Raw genomic sequence first — 16,887 nt, 5'->3', positions numbered from 1 at the left:
GGCTAGAAGTAAATTCCACTTGTCAAAAAAAAAAATCAAGTACATTGAATGAGTCTGAAATTACTCCCTTTGTTCTTGTACTGCCTTTAGAGTATTTTATAGCATCTTTCTTAGTAAAGGGGACCTAATAAAACCAAACCTATAGTCCTCAGTCACTGAGGGATCCAAAGTACTGGTATGGTTGTAACCAAATAGCATTCCTCATCTGCAGTATGCAGTTACTCCATCTTCTAGTGTACACACAACTTGTAGAGAGGGATATCCCAATTTCCCTGCCTGATTTCCTATGGAGCAGCAGCATCCCGCTGCCTGAAGTCACTGGTGTTCCATTGAACTTTGAACTGTGCCTTTCCCAGCACTGCACTCAAAGGATGCAATTCCCATTATCCTCCAAGTAAAAGACTGAAGCTTTCACCACAGCTGATCTTGGCTCCCAGATGGGCTCAACAAAAAGATTTTAGTTACAGCAACAAAAGATAGCAAATGGAAGTGGCACATGAATGATGATCTGATTAATTTACTGACTTCTTTTTTTCCTTTTCCCCTTCTCTCATCAGAATTTACAGCACGGCCTTCAAAACCTCGCAGGATGCCGAACCCAGATTTATTTGCAGGCTGACAGGATAAAACAGCAGGCTGGGACAGCTGCTGAAGCCATTCTGATGGAGAAGCTGCAGCCATTCCAGAGAGCAACCTATTTGGAAAAGATGCTGCAGAGGAAGTTGGATGAACTTCAGGTATTTTTTTTTAATATTAAATTATCTGTTAGTGTAGGGTAACTTCTTCACTGGAGTCCTGTGTGAGCCAAATTCCTCATTAGAGCACTATAGTTCTTGAATTGAAATTTCAATTCATTAAAACAGCAGCATGATAAACTCTATAAAGAAATAATACATAAGCCAGAGGGACAGGTGAAGGATTTCGCACTTACCTGCTTGTGTTGCTCTAACAGCCTCTGTCACTGGGCCCGTTATCCCCAGGACCCTCAGGTGATTAAAGGTTAGGAAATGTATTTTTATTTATTTGAACATTGAAGTAAGTTGAGAACTTTTTCAGCTCTGCCTTGAAAAAAAAAATCATGGGCTTCAGTTTTCCTTGGGAAGAGTTCTTGTCGTGAACCTAAAACCAAACAGAGAACTGTGACCATTTGATGTAATTCTGTAAGGACCAGATTCACATTCCTGTTCAGGCCATGTGGGGAGAGACCTGGATCCAGGAGTTCTGTTCAGAGTAGTGGAGGATTGATTTCTCCTCTTCACAGGTATTCCTGAGAAAGCTTCCAAGCAAATGTACTGCTGGACATTTACTGATGTAGAATTAATCTGTTCCTATGGAAAAAGTCTGGTTTCAATGAATTGTTCTGTTTTAAAGTAAACCCAAATTCATCAAGACATTTGAAGCCAGCTCTATTTATGACTCCATCTACCAGCACAGTTAATGGCTGGAAGCCAGAAATCTTTGTGAAGATAACAGGTTTCTCATATTCCCTGTGAACTTCTCATGAAAAAATGCATTTCTGGGTCATCATTTTCTCTGGTTTAACCCTGTAGTATTACCACAGCAATCTCTCTCCACGCACCAGTTTTTGGCATTCATTCCTTATAAAACTGTTGTTGTGTAAGTGCTGTCAAAGATGTGGAGTTTATTTCTGGAAAGAAAAAAAAAGCTTTCCCAGTGCTGTTCTGCTAAAGGAAAGTTGAATTCCAGCCCTACTGATTTTTCCACAGAGCTCATGTAAGCTGCACAGCTTTGGTTGTGCAGGTTTTGTGTGTACCTCAAAGGAAGCTCATTTTCACAAGTTTCCCCACTCTGATAAGCTGAGTTTTGACTTTCCAATTTCACAATAAGTTAAATAGCACAAAACTACGAAAGGTATCACAGAAGCCCCTATTCCTTTCACATAGTTACAGCTGTCACAGAATTTGGAGATTCTGTTTCTTGCTCTCTGCTTTGGGTTAAATATTCCCCTTGTCCAGTTAAAAAATGGAAAAAAGTTCAGTAGAGAGTTATAAATACATTAGCATTTAGGTTTAATAACTGGTTTTTTTCCTAAAAATATTGCTTATTGCTCCTTTTTGTATAAGTGTAATTCCTTTTGAATAAGTGTAATAAATAGTAACTAATGTCAATTTTCAATATTTACCCCAGTTCAATCTTTTACAACTGGAGGATTTCAACAACTGCCTGGAAACGCTGGAAGGTCATGTCAAGAATTGCACAGACACCTTTGATAGCCTCTGTCTAGAGGAAGGAGACAACTCAGAATTGCTCATGGTATGTTTGCATTCCCAAATACAAAAAAGATACTACTCAGCTTTTGCCCACTTCAAAATGCTCTTTGTGTCCTAAATGTCACAGTTGCAGCACTTCCATGAGAGTAATTACAATTCAGCCAGAACACAAAAAGCAATGATTAAAGTTTAGAAACTCTAGATCTGCATTTCAGGCCAAATGCCTGCTTGGAAGGGAGGAAAATCACCCAGATTTGGGGTTGATGGGAGATCTTATTCCCCAGCTTTGCTCTGGAGCTGCCCTGTTTCCCTCAGTGTAGGGTATGAAGTAAATGTGGAGGTACCAGGTCTTGAGGATCTGTTCAATGCTGTTGGAAAAGTGAGCCCTAGGAATAAAAGTTATTACTTTTTATTCCCCTGTAGTTTTTTGAAGTTAACACAGAAATGTTGGGTGTTTTCAAGCTGTGGAGAATAAGCTTCTGTACTTCTCTGACATGAAAGAAAGGCAGTACATTTTTGCAATAATTTATTTCTTCCTTACTTCCAGAATCAGACACTGGAGCTTGCTGCACTTTCTCCAAGCATAGAGAGTTTGAATGAGGCAAGCATAAAGCTGCCACTCAGTGACTTCACCCTGAAGAAAATGCAGAGCCTGACTCGACAGTGGAGTCAGAAAACAGCAGCTGCTCTGGAATGTTGCAGGTCTGAAATGCAAAGAAAAAAAAATCACTAGTAACAATTCCCTTTTCTGTGATTGAAATGAAAACCAAGTTAAAGCATAGAACATCTTGCCATCTGTTCTCAGCTTTCTCAGGGGCTTGCCAGGTGGAATTCTGCCCTTGCAGTTTACTTGATTTTTCAGTGGCTGTATTCCAAGTCACTTGAAGCAAAAATCTGGATGTTTGTAGGAGAAGAAGGGAGCAAAGTGCCAAGTGAAACCCCCATATGTTAATTTTATTAACCACCACATTAGAGCACCTGTAAACATACCCAGAAAAACATCTACCAACAGAAGTTTCTGGTTATTCATTTTGTTTTACAGTATGCTTGAGGGAACCCAAAATGATGAGAAGAAATTCTTTCAGAAATGTGAAAAGTGGATGAAATTCCTAGAAAAAATGAAAGAAGCCTTAAAAACAGATATTCCAGGACGGTTTGAAGAACTGCAAGAGCAACAGAGAGTATATGAGGTAAAGCTAACTCTAAAAATGGAAGCTTCATCTTGAATGATGAAGGCAGGGGGAAATCACTAGGAAATGCTGTCCCTTTTGAAATTAGATCTGGGCAGGATTTTACAGAGCATTTCACTCTTGAAATGCCTATAAGGTAAAAACTCTGGAACATGAAAATCCTTTTCCAAAGGGACAGATCCCTTTTTGCAAGGATCAGACCTTTAGGAGTGCAACTTCAAGTGCTGTGTCATGAAAGTCCTAAATTTCTCCAGCCCTGAGGTGTACTTGTCTGCCTGTGCCAGAACACTGGAGCCTGTGACAACTACCTGGATAGTTTACTGGAGACCTAGCAACAGTCTTAACAGTTTCTGGCAGAAATGCATTTAAAATAGTGTTTTCACAGCATATTTCTGGTTTGACCAGTTGTTAGATTTTAGTAAAAATCTGTTTTCTCTGGCATTTTTCCAGACAGTTGCTATTTGTTACAGAGAAACAGTCAAAAAACTTTAGGTTTCAGATCTGTATCATCCAGCTCATGGTTGAGTCCACTATCACATATGTGCCAAGTCCTCCTGGTATCCAAAAACTGTGGACTCTTAGGGTGCATTTGACACTAGCAATTGAAAATAATAGAGTTTTCAGCTTTCACAATTAAATAAATGCTGTCACTCTAAAGGAGCAGAAGCAGCTTTCATAGCAAAGGTTGTCCACTGGATCGTTAAAACTTGTTCACTCTTTTCAGATGCTGCAGACTGAGATTTCCATAAATCAACAGACGTTTAATTCTATCATAGAAAAGGTTCTACTCTCCTTGGAATCCGGAGAAGCAGAGAAAAGGTACTTTATTTGGTTTTCTCCTTAAGATCTTGGTCATTTAGTGAATATGCTGTCTTCCTTGGAATTAGTATTGAATCTTTGCTCTTATGAGGACATAAATCCAAATTCTTAGCTGGGTTCACTCTTTGAGTGATCACCTGTCACATTTTGCAAAAGCATGAGAAGGTGCAGTGAGAAAAGAAACACAGGTGCCCTGGCCAGACTGCATTTGGGAGAGTAACAAGCTGGGCTGAAAACAAAAATAATTACTCCTGAAGAGGAGTCTTTTGTTCTGCACCTGTGATTGAGAAGCTGCCTGCCCACAGAGCATAATGAGGATGCTGCCTATGAAGGATGCTCCCTCTTCCTGGACCTCTCTGCTTCTCAGAGTGCAGAGGTGTGGATTGTCCACATTGCTCCTGGCACACATGGCAGGGCATTGAGTCACTGGCCATGAAACCCCAAACATATGGTCCCTAAACCTGTTTTTTATCAGTATGATCTTACACCTTTCTCTTAATCATTGTAGCGTGAGAAACAGCAGGTAGTGTTTGTGATCAAGGGTTCAGCTGCCTCAGGTGTTTGGGGTGAACACATTTCCGTCCCTGCCAGATCTTGCTGCTTCCAGAGACTTGGCAGGCCAGTGTGTGTGCTCCCCCCAGACAGGCCAGTATGAAATCCATAGCTTGGCTTAAAACTGCCAGGGAAGCTAGGGCTACACTAAGCTGAGCTGCTGGATTTTTGTGTTTGGAACTACCCGCACAAAGGCCAGGGGTTTGTGTAAGAGCAAATCAGGGACGATGGCCTCCTGCAGAGAAGCAGAATTGATAGATGGGGTTGCCTTGACCAACCAGCCAGATCTGCTGGATCATCTGACCATGTTGAAGAAGAGGACAAAATAACTGCTTAAATGGGTTCAATAACTACACAATTTTCCATTGTGCAGATCAATTTTGCACCATAATCAGCGACCTTGTCTCACTTGGATTGACCTTTCTTGTTCTTCAGAGAAGTGCTTAGTGCATATTATGTCTGATTGCTGTACTTATGTATGTTGCTATACCACAATTGCAAGATTGACTTGCCTTACCCTCTTTTGTATCATGTAAAAGGTTGTTTGGGTTGCTTAAAAGATGGAATACAGAGAGCAGGGCTGAGCTTAGGGCTGCAAAGAGCTTTCTTGGATTGTTGGGTATTATAATTGGAAAACAACGTTGCAAATGGAGCTCCATCACAATTACTGTAATATGCAGCCTTGAGATCAAAATAAATTAACACTCAGCTCTTGTAATTTTCAGGACAGAGTTTATTTCCAAGCTCACACTGCTGAAAGAGCAGTGGCAGAATGTTATCCGGATGGTTCAGCAGAGGAAGAAGGACATTGATGGACTCGTGAGCCAGTGGCAGCTCTTCAGGAGTTCCCTGCAGAGCCTCAGCAGATTCCTTGATGATACAAACAGCTTCCTTGCAGCTGTGAAGAGCCAGGACTGTTACAGCCTTTACCAGCTTAGAAATGTAATTCATGATTTCAAGGTACTGTGTTTATTTCTCATAAATATAAAATACATGGGCTTTTTCCTTCAGACTGAAACAGCTTCTGTCCAGTCAGGTAAAAAGCTTTAAAATCACACGCTTTCTTGGGGGAAAAATGATTGGTGATACTTTTTCCTTAAAGCTGAGCACAGATAAGAAAAGGAATAACATTGCAAAAGGCTCATTGTACTCAGGAACTTCTTGATCAGCATGGCCACTTAGTAGCCTTGCATGCTTTAAAAATCTTATGGATATGAAAATGGAAATTCAGGGTGCCAGATGAGACAGACATGCTAGTCAGCAGGTAACCTCTAGGTCTGTGTACATCTTACTGACATGACTGCTGAATTCAGGACTTTTATTTTGCCTGAAGAAAGGTACTTATGTGGCAAAACAGGCCATATAGGTTCTGTGTGTGCAGGGATGGGCAGGAGAGGCCAAAAACAAAGGAAAAAACACTTGCAAGGAAATCTCTTTACTCCAAGATACACAAACCTGGTGAGCACTTCTTCAGAACAGTGAGTTCTGCATTTTACATGCAGTGGAAAAAAATATTTTCCTTTTTAAATTTTGGATATTTTGGTTTTGCATTTAACTGTGGACCTCTTTGTTTTATAGGAAGGTAGAAACAAGCAGTGAACTTGATGGTTGCATAAGGCAATCTGAAACCTTTCAAAATCCTACTATTGAATGCTATTTACACAGTCCAAGATTTATATTGTGTCCCCACACACCTAGTGTTGATGGATTAACACATTACCAGTATTCCATTTGGTGCTTGCCCTTTTTATTTCATCTGTATTTCTACCTGCTGTGTAAAGGTGATTTTCAGTAGATTTTACAACTTAGTACTCATGCTTTTTTTCTTAGTGAGAAAAGCCAGAAAGTCTTCTCCCTCCTACTCTAAATTGCCTTTTTCCTCCTGCTGGCTGTTCTACATAAAGAAACTCTGATTATACCTCCTTATGTTAGGGATCAATTTGTTGTGGGCAAATTGTTATTGATGGCTTACTTCACTTGGAGTACATCATGATTAACAGGGCTGTTATCTCTGAAAAAATGAGCCTAAGATGTTGATGTTAGAGGTAGTCACAGAACTTAGTTTGTATTTTTTGTTCTGAGTAACTCATACAACTGAATTTCCATCTTTTTTTTGACTGCTATGCTTTTGGTCTGGCACTATAGATTTGGTCTGGGGAAAGCTTTTGTAGAGTTCTCTAAATCAAAATACCAGAAACACATAGGAGATCTATTGATTACGCTTTCACAACTATGAGCAAAACCTTGTGAGTCATCTTCCCAAGTGAAATACCAAGAAAGCACTTCTGGAATTTTTAAGAACAGCTTAGAAAGTTAACTTTTTTTCCTTTTCAAGAGTAAGGCAGTGATCCTTCAGAGGTGGCAAGCCATGCACACCTTGGTCATCGATGTAGGGGAGAAGCTGCGCGCTGTCTCCGACCCCAACACCAGCGCTGCCCTCCAGGAGGAGCTCAGCCAGTTACAGCAGCGCTGGGGGAAAACTCAGGCCCTGCTGGAGAAGAAGAAGATGCAGTTCAGTGGCACCCTGCAGGTAGGTGATGCTCTCCCCACCTGCTGCTCTGCCACTGGGTCTCAGGAGCTTCCCTGGCCCAGCATCTCCAGGGCTGGGCTGCTGCTCGCTGCAGGGGCACTCTGAGGGAAGTGCCTGTCATGTGTCATCAGGGCTTGGGGGAAGCTAAAACTGTGGTCCCCTGATTCTCCAAAGGAAATTGAGTTGGAGTCCATTTGTTGCTACAAGGAATGTTCCTGCTCTGATTGTTCTCAAGCTCTCCATGGCTTGGAGCTCACTCCTGCTTTGGGCTGTGAAGCTAAAATCTAGCTTAGAGTCAACATGATTTGTTCCTCCTCATGTTTTTCAGCATATAAATAGAAGGGCTGGTCATATTTATTTCCTTACAGCGATGAATTTGCTTTCATGGCTAGGTAGAACATTAGGTGTGTCTTAAAATTGAATACTGTCACTGATACAGTCCAAAAACCATGCTTAAAGCCTCTTGGGTTGAACAAAACAAAGTGAGCAGGAATGTTCTCCAAAGGCAAGCCTTAAATAAGAGATGCTTGAAGTTCTGTAAATCCAAGAACCAAATCCTTGTGGGTGGCACTATGTATCAAAAAAGAAAATTCAAAAAACCAGAGCACATGATAGATTATTTCAGTGAGTTGAAGATGCTACTTTGTAACATATCCATGTGGTTCATATGTCACGATAAAGTATCCTCACCTTTTATATTTCTTTGTGTCTCCCGGAGCAGACTTGTGACCGCTTTGAAAAGCAAACCAAGGAACTGGAAACCAGATTGCAAGAGCTAAAGGAGAAAGTAAAAGATCCACTCCCTGTTGAACATGAAGAGCTCCACAAAGCCAAGGAACATATTAAGGTATGAACAGCCATATTGTATTTAAATTGATGTAGTCTTTGCACAACACCTCATCCCTGTAAAACCAGTTTTCCCTCTTACCTGCTCTTCAGTGACACTGAGTTTCTCTTCTTTACACCATCCTGATTGCTGCCTATCTCCAAAGTCCAGCTGATCAAGAAGATTGAGTAGTAGTAGTGTTTGGAATTTCTTTTCCTGCTTCTGCTCCCTTTACAGTCTGAATTTATAAAATAAGTAGCTTCTCAAACAAAAGGGAAAAAGCTCCCTTCTTTCAGCTCAATTGGCTGCTATCCCATGACTGAATCTCCTTTTTTGTTTCCCAATCCATTTTGTACATGGAGTTCCTCAGGCAAGAGACCTTGTAATTCTGCAAAGCACCATACATACCTGCAGGATCTGGTAATAATTAAAGAGAAAGAAAATTAAGAGTAAGGGAGTGGCAAAATTCCTTGCAGCCCATAGTGCACCATGAAAATTAAATGGCAAGAAAAGCATTTCCAAGGGATAGGAGACATTTTGTCTGGAGTGGTCAGTCTTTCGTCATCCTTTTATGAAGTGAATTGTTGACCTATGTAGTGGGAACAAATAAGCTTATTAACAAGCCAAGGCTTTGAACTCATTATCAGCTGTCTGAAATCTTCTTTATGAGTGCTGGCTGCCTTTCCCACAGTAGCAGCCTTGCTGGTAGCCCTGACTTATGAGATGGAAGCACACAGCTTCTGCCTCTTATCCCAGCAAGAGAAATTCAGCTGCTGAGGCAGCAGGGTCAGACAATACCAGTGCAAGTGCTGCTAGTAGGTGTTGTAGTACAATAAAGGACTAAAATAGCATGGCATGCTCTTCCTGCTTTGCACTTCTATCTGGAATAAAGCTATTTTTCTTTCAGCCCTGGACCTTATATGAGGCTAGCAAACTCCCATGAAATTCCATAGTTAGCTCTGTAATTGCTCTGGATTTGCCCCTTTAGGAGACCTAAATGCATCTGTGAACATCTACAGGAGTACTGTGATCTCAGGTAAATTTTAGAGTCAGGTTTGTTTGGTGTTTTCCTCTAGTGTTGAAGCTGGGTCCAAGACATGAAAATCCTCACAGGGTTTAGACTCAGCACACTTCTGACACAAACACGCACACTTTTTTTCCCCTTCAAAATGAGAAAGTGGATTCTCTCTAAGAGGTTGTTTTTTTTTTTTTTTTTGTTGGATGAGCCAGTGACCCTTCCCAGCAGCTTTTTTGCAAAATGGGACCTTGGACCTTGTGTGTGTAGACTGTCATATTCCCCAGCTGCATGCAGTGGTACCTCTGCCTTTTAGGTGACAATTTTAACAGTGTTAAGGAAAATATGTAACTTATAATAAAGAGAAAGGGGAGTTGAGGGAGCAAGGCAGAAAAGAGAGCCTGTTTTCTGTGAACAAGCAGTTTAAAAGCTCCACATTCCTCACAAATCTGAGGAAGTGCCTATGACATCATTCATTAGAGAAGGCAACTGATTTAATCTTTTTGTGTGTTTAGAAAAATAACCTGAAACTGGAGCAAATGCAGGTGGAAAGCAACTTGTCCAAAACAATTACAACAGGAATAAAAGAAACCCTGAAGAAGCAGGCATGTGCTGGCCTGGGTGTGAGAGCCTAGATGCTGCCTTGGAGCATGGGGAGCTTCTGGGGCCAGGCTGCATCCCAGCACTTTGGGATGCAGGGATGGTACCGGTGGGTACCATGGGCACTGCCATGGGCTCCAGAGGGATTCCAGTGGCTTCCAGTGGGATTCCAGTGATCTCCCGGGGATCCTGGCCAGCCCAGCCCCACGGAGAGCGCGGCACAGGCGGCTGCACATTCCCTGCTCTCCTCCCCCACAGGCCAGGCAGGGGATTAGCGAGCAGGTTTGGAAAGCCGAGGAGCTTAGTGCCAAGGCTTGTGCGGGTGCGTTTCCATGCAGGAGCTGGAGCAGTCGCTGGCAGACTGGGCCCACGACATGAAGGAGCTGCAGGCCATGAAGGCGGAGCTGGCACACCTCATCCTCACCGAGGACATGATGGTGCTCAAGGAGCAAGTGGAGCATTTGCACAGGCAGTGGGAAGAGCTCTGCTTGCGGGTAAGTTTCACCTCCTCCGGGCTGGTATCCCTGGGGCCGGCAGGGAACGGGGAGCAGGGCAGGACTGGGGTCGGTAAGTTTCACCTCCTCCGGGCTGGTATCCCTGGGGCCGGCAGGGCAGGACTGGGGTTTCTCCTGGGCTCGGCCCCTCTGGCCCTTCTGGGTGGGAACGGGGCTGCTCCTGGCACAGCCGGCCCGGGGTGGAGTTCACCCTTTGTGTCCAAAGGCTGCCCAGGGGTTTTCTGGGTGGGAACGGGGCTGCTCCTGGCACAGCCGGCCCGGGATGGAGTTCACTCTTTGTGTCCTGGACTGGCTGCCCAGGGGTGTTGTTGCAAACCCTTTGTAAGAAGTCAGCGTGGGACTGCACAGAGCCCAGATGCAGCTGTTTTCTGGAATAGGTGCCTTTGTTCCGAGCTGCCAAAGGCAGGGAGGGATAAGCACCGGAATTGCCTGAGGGCACGGAGCAGGGAAAGGAAGAGGGAGGTTGAAACAAAATGCCAGCAGAAAGGAAACTTAAATGTGTTTGAATACTAACTCCTTGGGTTTGAACACATTGAGAACTGACTTGTGTTCTTTGTAGCAGGTAAATGCTGTGAAACATTTGCATTCTTTGAACCTTGTTGCTGTATTACACTTAATTTAGTGTTGCGGGTAAAATTGCTGGGGAACATTTCCAGGAAAGTCACATGGGCTCGATTCGTTAGGTTGTTATGCAGTTTCAATGTGTGTTTACTTTGCCCTGTTAACAGGATTAGAAGAGGTAAAATACTTCAGGGTCTTAAGTTACTCTGAGGGGCTCTACGCACCAGCAAGCCAAACTCTTGCATCCCTTTACTTGACAAGTAAATAGCTTTTATTTTATAGTTTGGAAAGAAGTATTAAAGCCAGTTAGTATTTTGTTTCTAACCCTTCCACAGGCAGAGGTCAAGCAATCTTGGTGGGGATGTTGCCAGAGTAATGAACAGCTGTGCTTATTTCAAAACTGTGTTATGATGAAATAGTTATTTGGTTTGATTGGAATAATTAATTTTTTTTTGCATTGCAATGAGAAAGAATAATTTAATTTCTTAAACTGGACAGCTGTTCTACAACCAGTGTTTTGTCTGCTATTTTTTCTGAACTCTGAAAATAATTCCAGAGACATCCTTTCCCCTTCTGAGAAATACAAGCCATTATTTTTTAAATTAAAATGCCTGAACCATTTTCCTAATGGAAATCTGTAGTTAAGCCTATAAATGAGAGAACTTGGTTGTTTTTCTTTTTTTTTTTTTTTTTTTTTTTTTTTTTTTTGTGAACTACTGAAGCCTTCTGTCCCCACTGTGTTGAATAGCCCTGAAAATTAAGATTTTTTTATATGTGCTCCACTAAAGTCTATTCAAGTAGTAATTTCCTGTAGTAATTTAAGATCAGATTTTATTCAAAAATTTCCATTTTAATTTCCTGAGGGAGCAACGTTGAGTTCAGTCTGTCTTGGAGGCAGGAAAGAGGTGACAGTAATGTAACTGTGTTAGGCACACAAAATCTGTAGTGGGAGGAATCTCTTGAGTGCTGTAGTGGAGGGAGATTCTGAATGTTTGCACAGCCCTAATGAGCCTCCGGAGAGCCCACAGTGATGCTCAGTGCTGGACACAGGCTAGGAGAGCAGACTTTATCAGCTCTGCTGTTGGCATGACTGCTTCATTTTGTATAACAAAGTAGACTCAAGATGTATTGTGTGGAGGAAAGTGTGCAGAATAGAGGCAGGGAGGTGAAAGAGCTGCAGCTGTCACAGTCCTGGGGCAGCCAGATGCCTGTGCTCAACTGGGCAGGGGCAGACAGGCAGAGGGAGCAGATGCACTCAAGGGATTAGCATTTACAGAGCTGCCCTTGCAAGGTGCATGTAGGTCACAGATTTAACCATTCATCCCAGCCAGCATCCCATGGGGATGTTGTGTTAGCCTCCCTTTGGAATGCACACGGTGGGTGCAAAATGGGGGTGGTACCAGGGCAGCTGGGCAGAGGAGAAAGTGCTTAAAGCAATGGCTTGAAGGGTTCATGTTCCTAGAAACTTGTCTGGGATTTTTTGGGTTGTTCCTGTTTTTTACTCTCAGCCTGTATTGCTTAGCCAGCTAAAAGGTGCTTCTTGCTCTTAAAATTTTGCCTTGCCCCATTCTGAGCTGGCAAATATGGAGTCAGAATCACAACAGCATTTACAGCTTGTTTTGCTGACAAGCAGAGTCTGTTCTTCCATCAACCAAGTCAACTCATCTCCATACATGGGAGATGCTGCAAGTGGTAAGGAAGGATGAAGGGTTCGCCCTCCAAACCTCTGAGGTTGAGGGTACATCTTGAGGGTAGAGACATCTTTGAATGACCTCTTTCTGAGGTCCCTGGCATTTCCAGGCTTTTTCCTGTGGAGAACTTGGGAGACTGTTTCCCTGAGTCCCAAGACAGTGCTTTCATCCTCATCTCTTTGCTTAGATTGTCATAAAGGATTCAGAAATCCCTTTCAGCTTTCCATCCCCTCCTTGGAAACAAGTCAGAATTTAAGGGGCAAAAGCAATGTGGTAGGGGATGGCTTGGTGCCTTCTGTTTTGATCCTGGTATTACATGGAGCTGGCCTTGCTTCCACACTACACCTTTAAACTTCACTCTGGGGTACAAAATAGTGTTAGATATTAGTCTGGAAGAATCACTCATGGAATTTTGAGGAGTCATATGCTGTATAAAGTGCATGTGAGATGTGAAGAGGGAGTGTTTCCTGCCATGGGGAGATAAAGTGGCCATTTACAGCCAAGACAAGCAAAATGTTGTGCAGTCTTTAGACAAAATTTATTGGCAAGAATGAGGGGTTACTGGTTTCTCTTGCTTCAGTAGAGCTTGAACCATTTTTCACTTCCTTTGTCCCATATATCCTAGCACAGGAATCCATCAAGGTTAGTAAATAAATACATATTTAAGAGCCCTAGGCTAGAGACAGGTGCTGTTAGCTAGTTAGAAGTGTGACCCTGCTTATTTCTGAGATACTGGAGCAATGATAATAACTCTGCTTTTTCAGGCAGGCTCAGACCTTAATTGCTCTGTCTAGACAATTTGTTTATTCTTCCTGGAAAATGTATTTTTGATGGGGGAAAAAAGTCCATAGTTTTCAATAAAAAGGATAGATTATTGATGCTTATTTTTTGGAAGTCCTCCAATTACTGCTGGGCAAATGGGAAAAAAAACAGGGAGGCTTTTATAGAGATAAAATAATTGCAGTCAGTAGTTGCAAAGTTTCTCTTAGAGTGGCAGAAAAATAAGAACTTAGCTAGGTGTTATTTCTCGTGTATTATATATGGGGCCATACTAAACAGTATGTAGTAATTATGTATTTTGTATTCCTTCTGTGTTTGACATTTTCAGGTTTTCACTGAGTAACATTTAAATTATTATATAAGCACATTATTTATAAAGCTGTCACTCAGTTTCTTTCTTCTGAGGAAGAGAATCTGGTATTTGCTAGACAACTTTTGCCCTGCTATCCAGAAAAAGATGTAATAACAGTCTGCTTGATGGCTTTGGAAAGGAAATAGGATACTTGATAACTGCTCCTGCAAAATGAAATAAGATCAAATGCAGACTAGAAATTAGAAGTTTCATAATTGCTGGTTTCCCTCCTGAAGAAGCTGTTGCTAGAATTTCTTGTGTGTGCTTTTCCACAGGTGTCCCTGCGGAAGCAGGAGATCGAGGATAGGCTCAATGCCTGGATCGTGTTCAATGAGAAGAATAAGGAGCTGTGCTCCTGGCTGGTCCAAATGGAAAGCAAAGTGTTGCAGACTGCAGATGTTAGCATTGAAGACATGATAGACAAATTGCAGAAGGTAAGTAGTAATGCCACTTTTCTTCAGTTGCAGTAGATAACTCATTACAGAGGCACCATTCCTCATGCATTCCTTGCTTCTTGGAAGTGATACATGATGTAAAACCAGCACACAGAGGCTTTTGTGAGATGAGCTTGTCTATCATTAGCTCTTGTTGATGTTCAGACTTGGAGCTTAAAGCAGAGCAGAAATGCCACCGGCCTGCATTTAGTCAGTGTGAGCTGTGGTGGTGAGATCTGGGCTCTTGGGGTTTTGGGGCACACGTGCACACCCAGCACTGCTCAGAGCGGTGTCCTGGGAGCAGCTCACTGCTCTCACCACCTCCATCATCCACACAACTGGTAAGCAGAGGGCAAAGAAAAGTTTGAAGGATGGGGTAGGTCTTATGACAGGTGAACAAGAAGTTACCACAACCAAAAATAAAACCTAATTCTGCCTGTTCCTTATTGGTGCTTTCTAATACTTCTGTATTAGCTTGATTTTAAAGAAGACCATTATTGTTCTGCTGTTCTTCCCCATGGCTAAAATGTCTCAGTATCTAATCCCAGATCTCCTCTGGATAAGAGTGCCAGCAAAATAAAACCATCCTAGACTCGAATTTGCGTTCTTTTGTGGTAGCTTCATTGAAAAATGATGTAAAATCAGGAAAACAACAGATGAAATTGGAACACTCAATTGCTATTTTTAGGAATACTTACTCCTGGCACTTGCAAGTCTTTAAGCTGCTTATTTTTTCATAGGTTGTAAGAGGGCTTCTTCATTAAGGTTTTCTTTTTGTTTTCAGTGGGAGCTGTACATGTTAATGTAGAAACCTCAGCCAAACCTGACTTCACATCACAAACATGGGAAAAAAACCACACACTTTTGTTTTGCTATCATTGTTTTGTTGTGCCCTGTAATTAAAGCAATGTTTGTGTATGTTTATCAGGACTGCATGGAAGAAATAAACCTGTTCAGTGAAAATAAGCTTCACTTGAAACAAATGGGTGATCAGCTAATCAAGGCTAGCAACAAGAGCCGAGTTGCAGAAATAGATGATAAACTCAACAAAATCAATGATCGCTGGCAGCACCTCTTCGATGTCATTGGAGCACGGTAAGAAAATTATTTTCAATGTTTTCTGTGAGATAAAAGTCAGAGGCTTGTGTCCTTGACCATTAGAAACAGAGTGACAAGACTTTCTAGTTAAGTTGGAATTTATTACTGAGAGTCAAGCTGAAGGGAATGCTTTTCTTTTGTAACTTATTGCTGTATTTTGACACTAAATGTCTTAATTTATCCAGTGGTAGAGGGCAGGGTGTAAGAATTCATATAAAATAAAATTTTAATGATGGAAGCTTTTGAAAAGGAAGAGTCAAAGTGATCTCTCCGTTCCATGTATTGAATTGCAACCTAATTTTAAGGCAGCATAGTAGGAGTTCATTTGGGCTTTTTAGGAGAGCCTCCTATTTTAACACAAGCCTCTCTTTCACTCTGTATCTGAATGCACAGAATTTAGGAATAGACTCTATTCTGTCTCTGCAGACAGATTTTTATGATAATGTTCCTTTTTTACATTCACAAGTGTTTGAAATTTCATTTAATACCATTGCTATTTCTTTACTCAGTCTCCCTCCTAAAAACAGCTGAAAGACTATATGAGTTCCTTTTAAATTCAGGATTTTCTGTGTGATGGTGAAGTGAAAAATACTATTACAGTTGAAATTAAAACCAAAACCTGCACAGTCTAGGCAACAACCTCCTCTTAACGGATTAACCATCTTTATTATACTTGACAGAGTTAAGAACATCATGATCATTTCAGTATTAGCCTTACTGAGACGATCCCATTTCATTATTATCTCTGAGTTTCTGCCACAGCTTGGCAGGAGGATGCTGGGCTGGTCTTGCCTCCTGCCGAGTTTATTGGTAATGCAGAAATAATAAGACTAACACCAGATTGGTATTGGTCTCAACTTCTCTCCCAAGGTTTTGTTCTGCCTGTGATCCCCCACTCTGGGCTCTCAGCAGCTCTGTTGCTCAGTTAAATTTGGGACAGATACTGCAGGTGGTTGTGCTGTGACAATGTAGTGCTAAGTGTGCTGGGCCTTAATCAGGAATGAGATCTGAATTAATGGTGACACACGAGCTGTGAATGATTAAGCAAAAGCTGCCTTCTTAAGATCTGACACTGCAGATAGACTTGCAATGGTTGTCTCAAGGTGTCTGTTTTTGATCTGGTGTAGGAAAGCAAGCTTAACTTTAGTAATACCACTTTTTCTGTTCTCATCTGATAGTAATGTGTCATTTTTAAAGCTTTTTTATGATCATTTTTTGTTCTGCTCTGTGTAGGTTTTGAATTGTTGCAATTTTTAAATGCAAATTAAAATGCACCATTTTGAAAGTGAGGTAAGCATGGCACATTTCTGGTCATCTTTAGGAAAACATGCTAAAGAACTGATGGGGCATTTAGAGAGAGATCTGACAACCATATGCCAGTACTCTGTAACAAGGACTTGTCTACCTGGTGTGTCTTAAATATTTTACCTTCAGGCAAGTGTGCAGTGATGCTTTGAGGTACATTATTGTGGATTTGTCTAGAGCATCAACAAGGCTCCCAGGATTTGGTTTCTAAGTGGATATTGCAGCTACTCAGGAATTGGTGTGATGCTTTAGGATTGTTCCTGTGTTCTTAATTCCAAAATGTCTGTAATATGCCAGCTTCTACTTGTGATTCCATCAGTTTGAGGCTCAGGACCAGGGTAATGAACTCGAAGGACCTGGCAAAATGTGATTTTAAGCAGCTCCCTTG

At 41.8% G+C, this 16,887-nt stretch overlaps 1 protein-coding gene across 4 annotated transcripts in view; it reads left to right on the top strand.

Annotated features, from left to right (window-relative positions):
* The window catches only part of SYNE2 (spectrin repeat containing nuclear envelope protein 2), a 167,322-nt gene that overhangs the window by 120,714 nt on the left and 29,721 nt on the right, over positions 1 to 16,887 (top strand). For all 4 annotated transcript variants that reach the window (XM_041398933.1, XM_041398943.1, XM_041398924.1 and 1 more), the window contains 11 exons: positions 558 to 737; positions 2,149 to 2,274; positions 2,779 to 2,933; positions 3,274 to 3,421; positions 4,146 to 4,240; positions 5,518 to 5,752; positions 7,128 to 7,322; positions 8,044 to 8,169; positions 10,102 to 10,257; positions 13,938 to 14,096; positions 15,025 to 15,191. In XM_041398933.1, coding sequence (XP_041254867.1) covers positions 558 to 737; positions 2,149 to 2,274; positions 2,779 to 2,933; positions 3,274 to 3,421; positions 4,146 to 4,240; positions 5,518 to 5,752; positions 7,128 to 7,322; positions 8,044 to 8,169; positions 10,102 to 10,257; positions 13,938 to 14,096; positions 15,025 to 15,191 — 1,742 coding nt within the window. The remainder of the gene's footprint in view (positions 1 to 557; positions 738 to 2,148; positions 2,275 to 2,778; positions 2,934 to 3,273; positions 3,422 to 4,145; positions 4,241 to 5,517; positions 5,753 to 7,127; positions 7,323 to 8,043; positions 8,170 to 10,101; positions 10,258 to 13,937; positions 14,097 to 15,024; positions 15,192 to 16,887) is intronic.

This window comes from Onychostruthus taczanowskii, unplaced genomic scaffold (genome assembly GCF_017590055.1).
Source record: "Onychostruthus taczanowskii isolate IOZ18803 unplaced genomic scaffold, ASM1759005v1 scaffold1, whole genome shotgun sequence".
Lineage (NCBI taxonomy): Eukaryota > Metazoa > Chordata > Aves > Passeriformes > Passeridae > Onychostruthus > Onychostruthus taczanowskii.
Note: the sequence above shows the minus strand (reverse complement) of the source record. Positions and strands in the feature narration are given on the sequence as shown.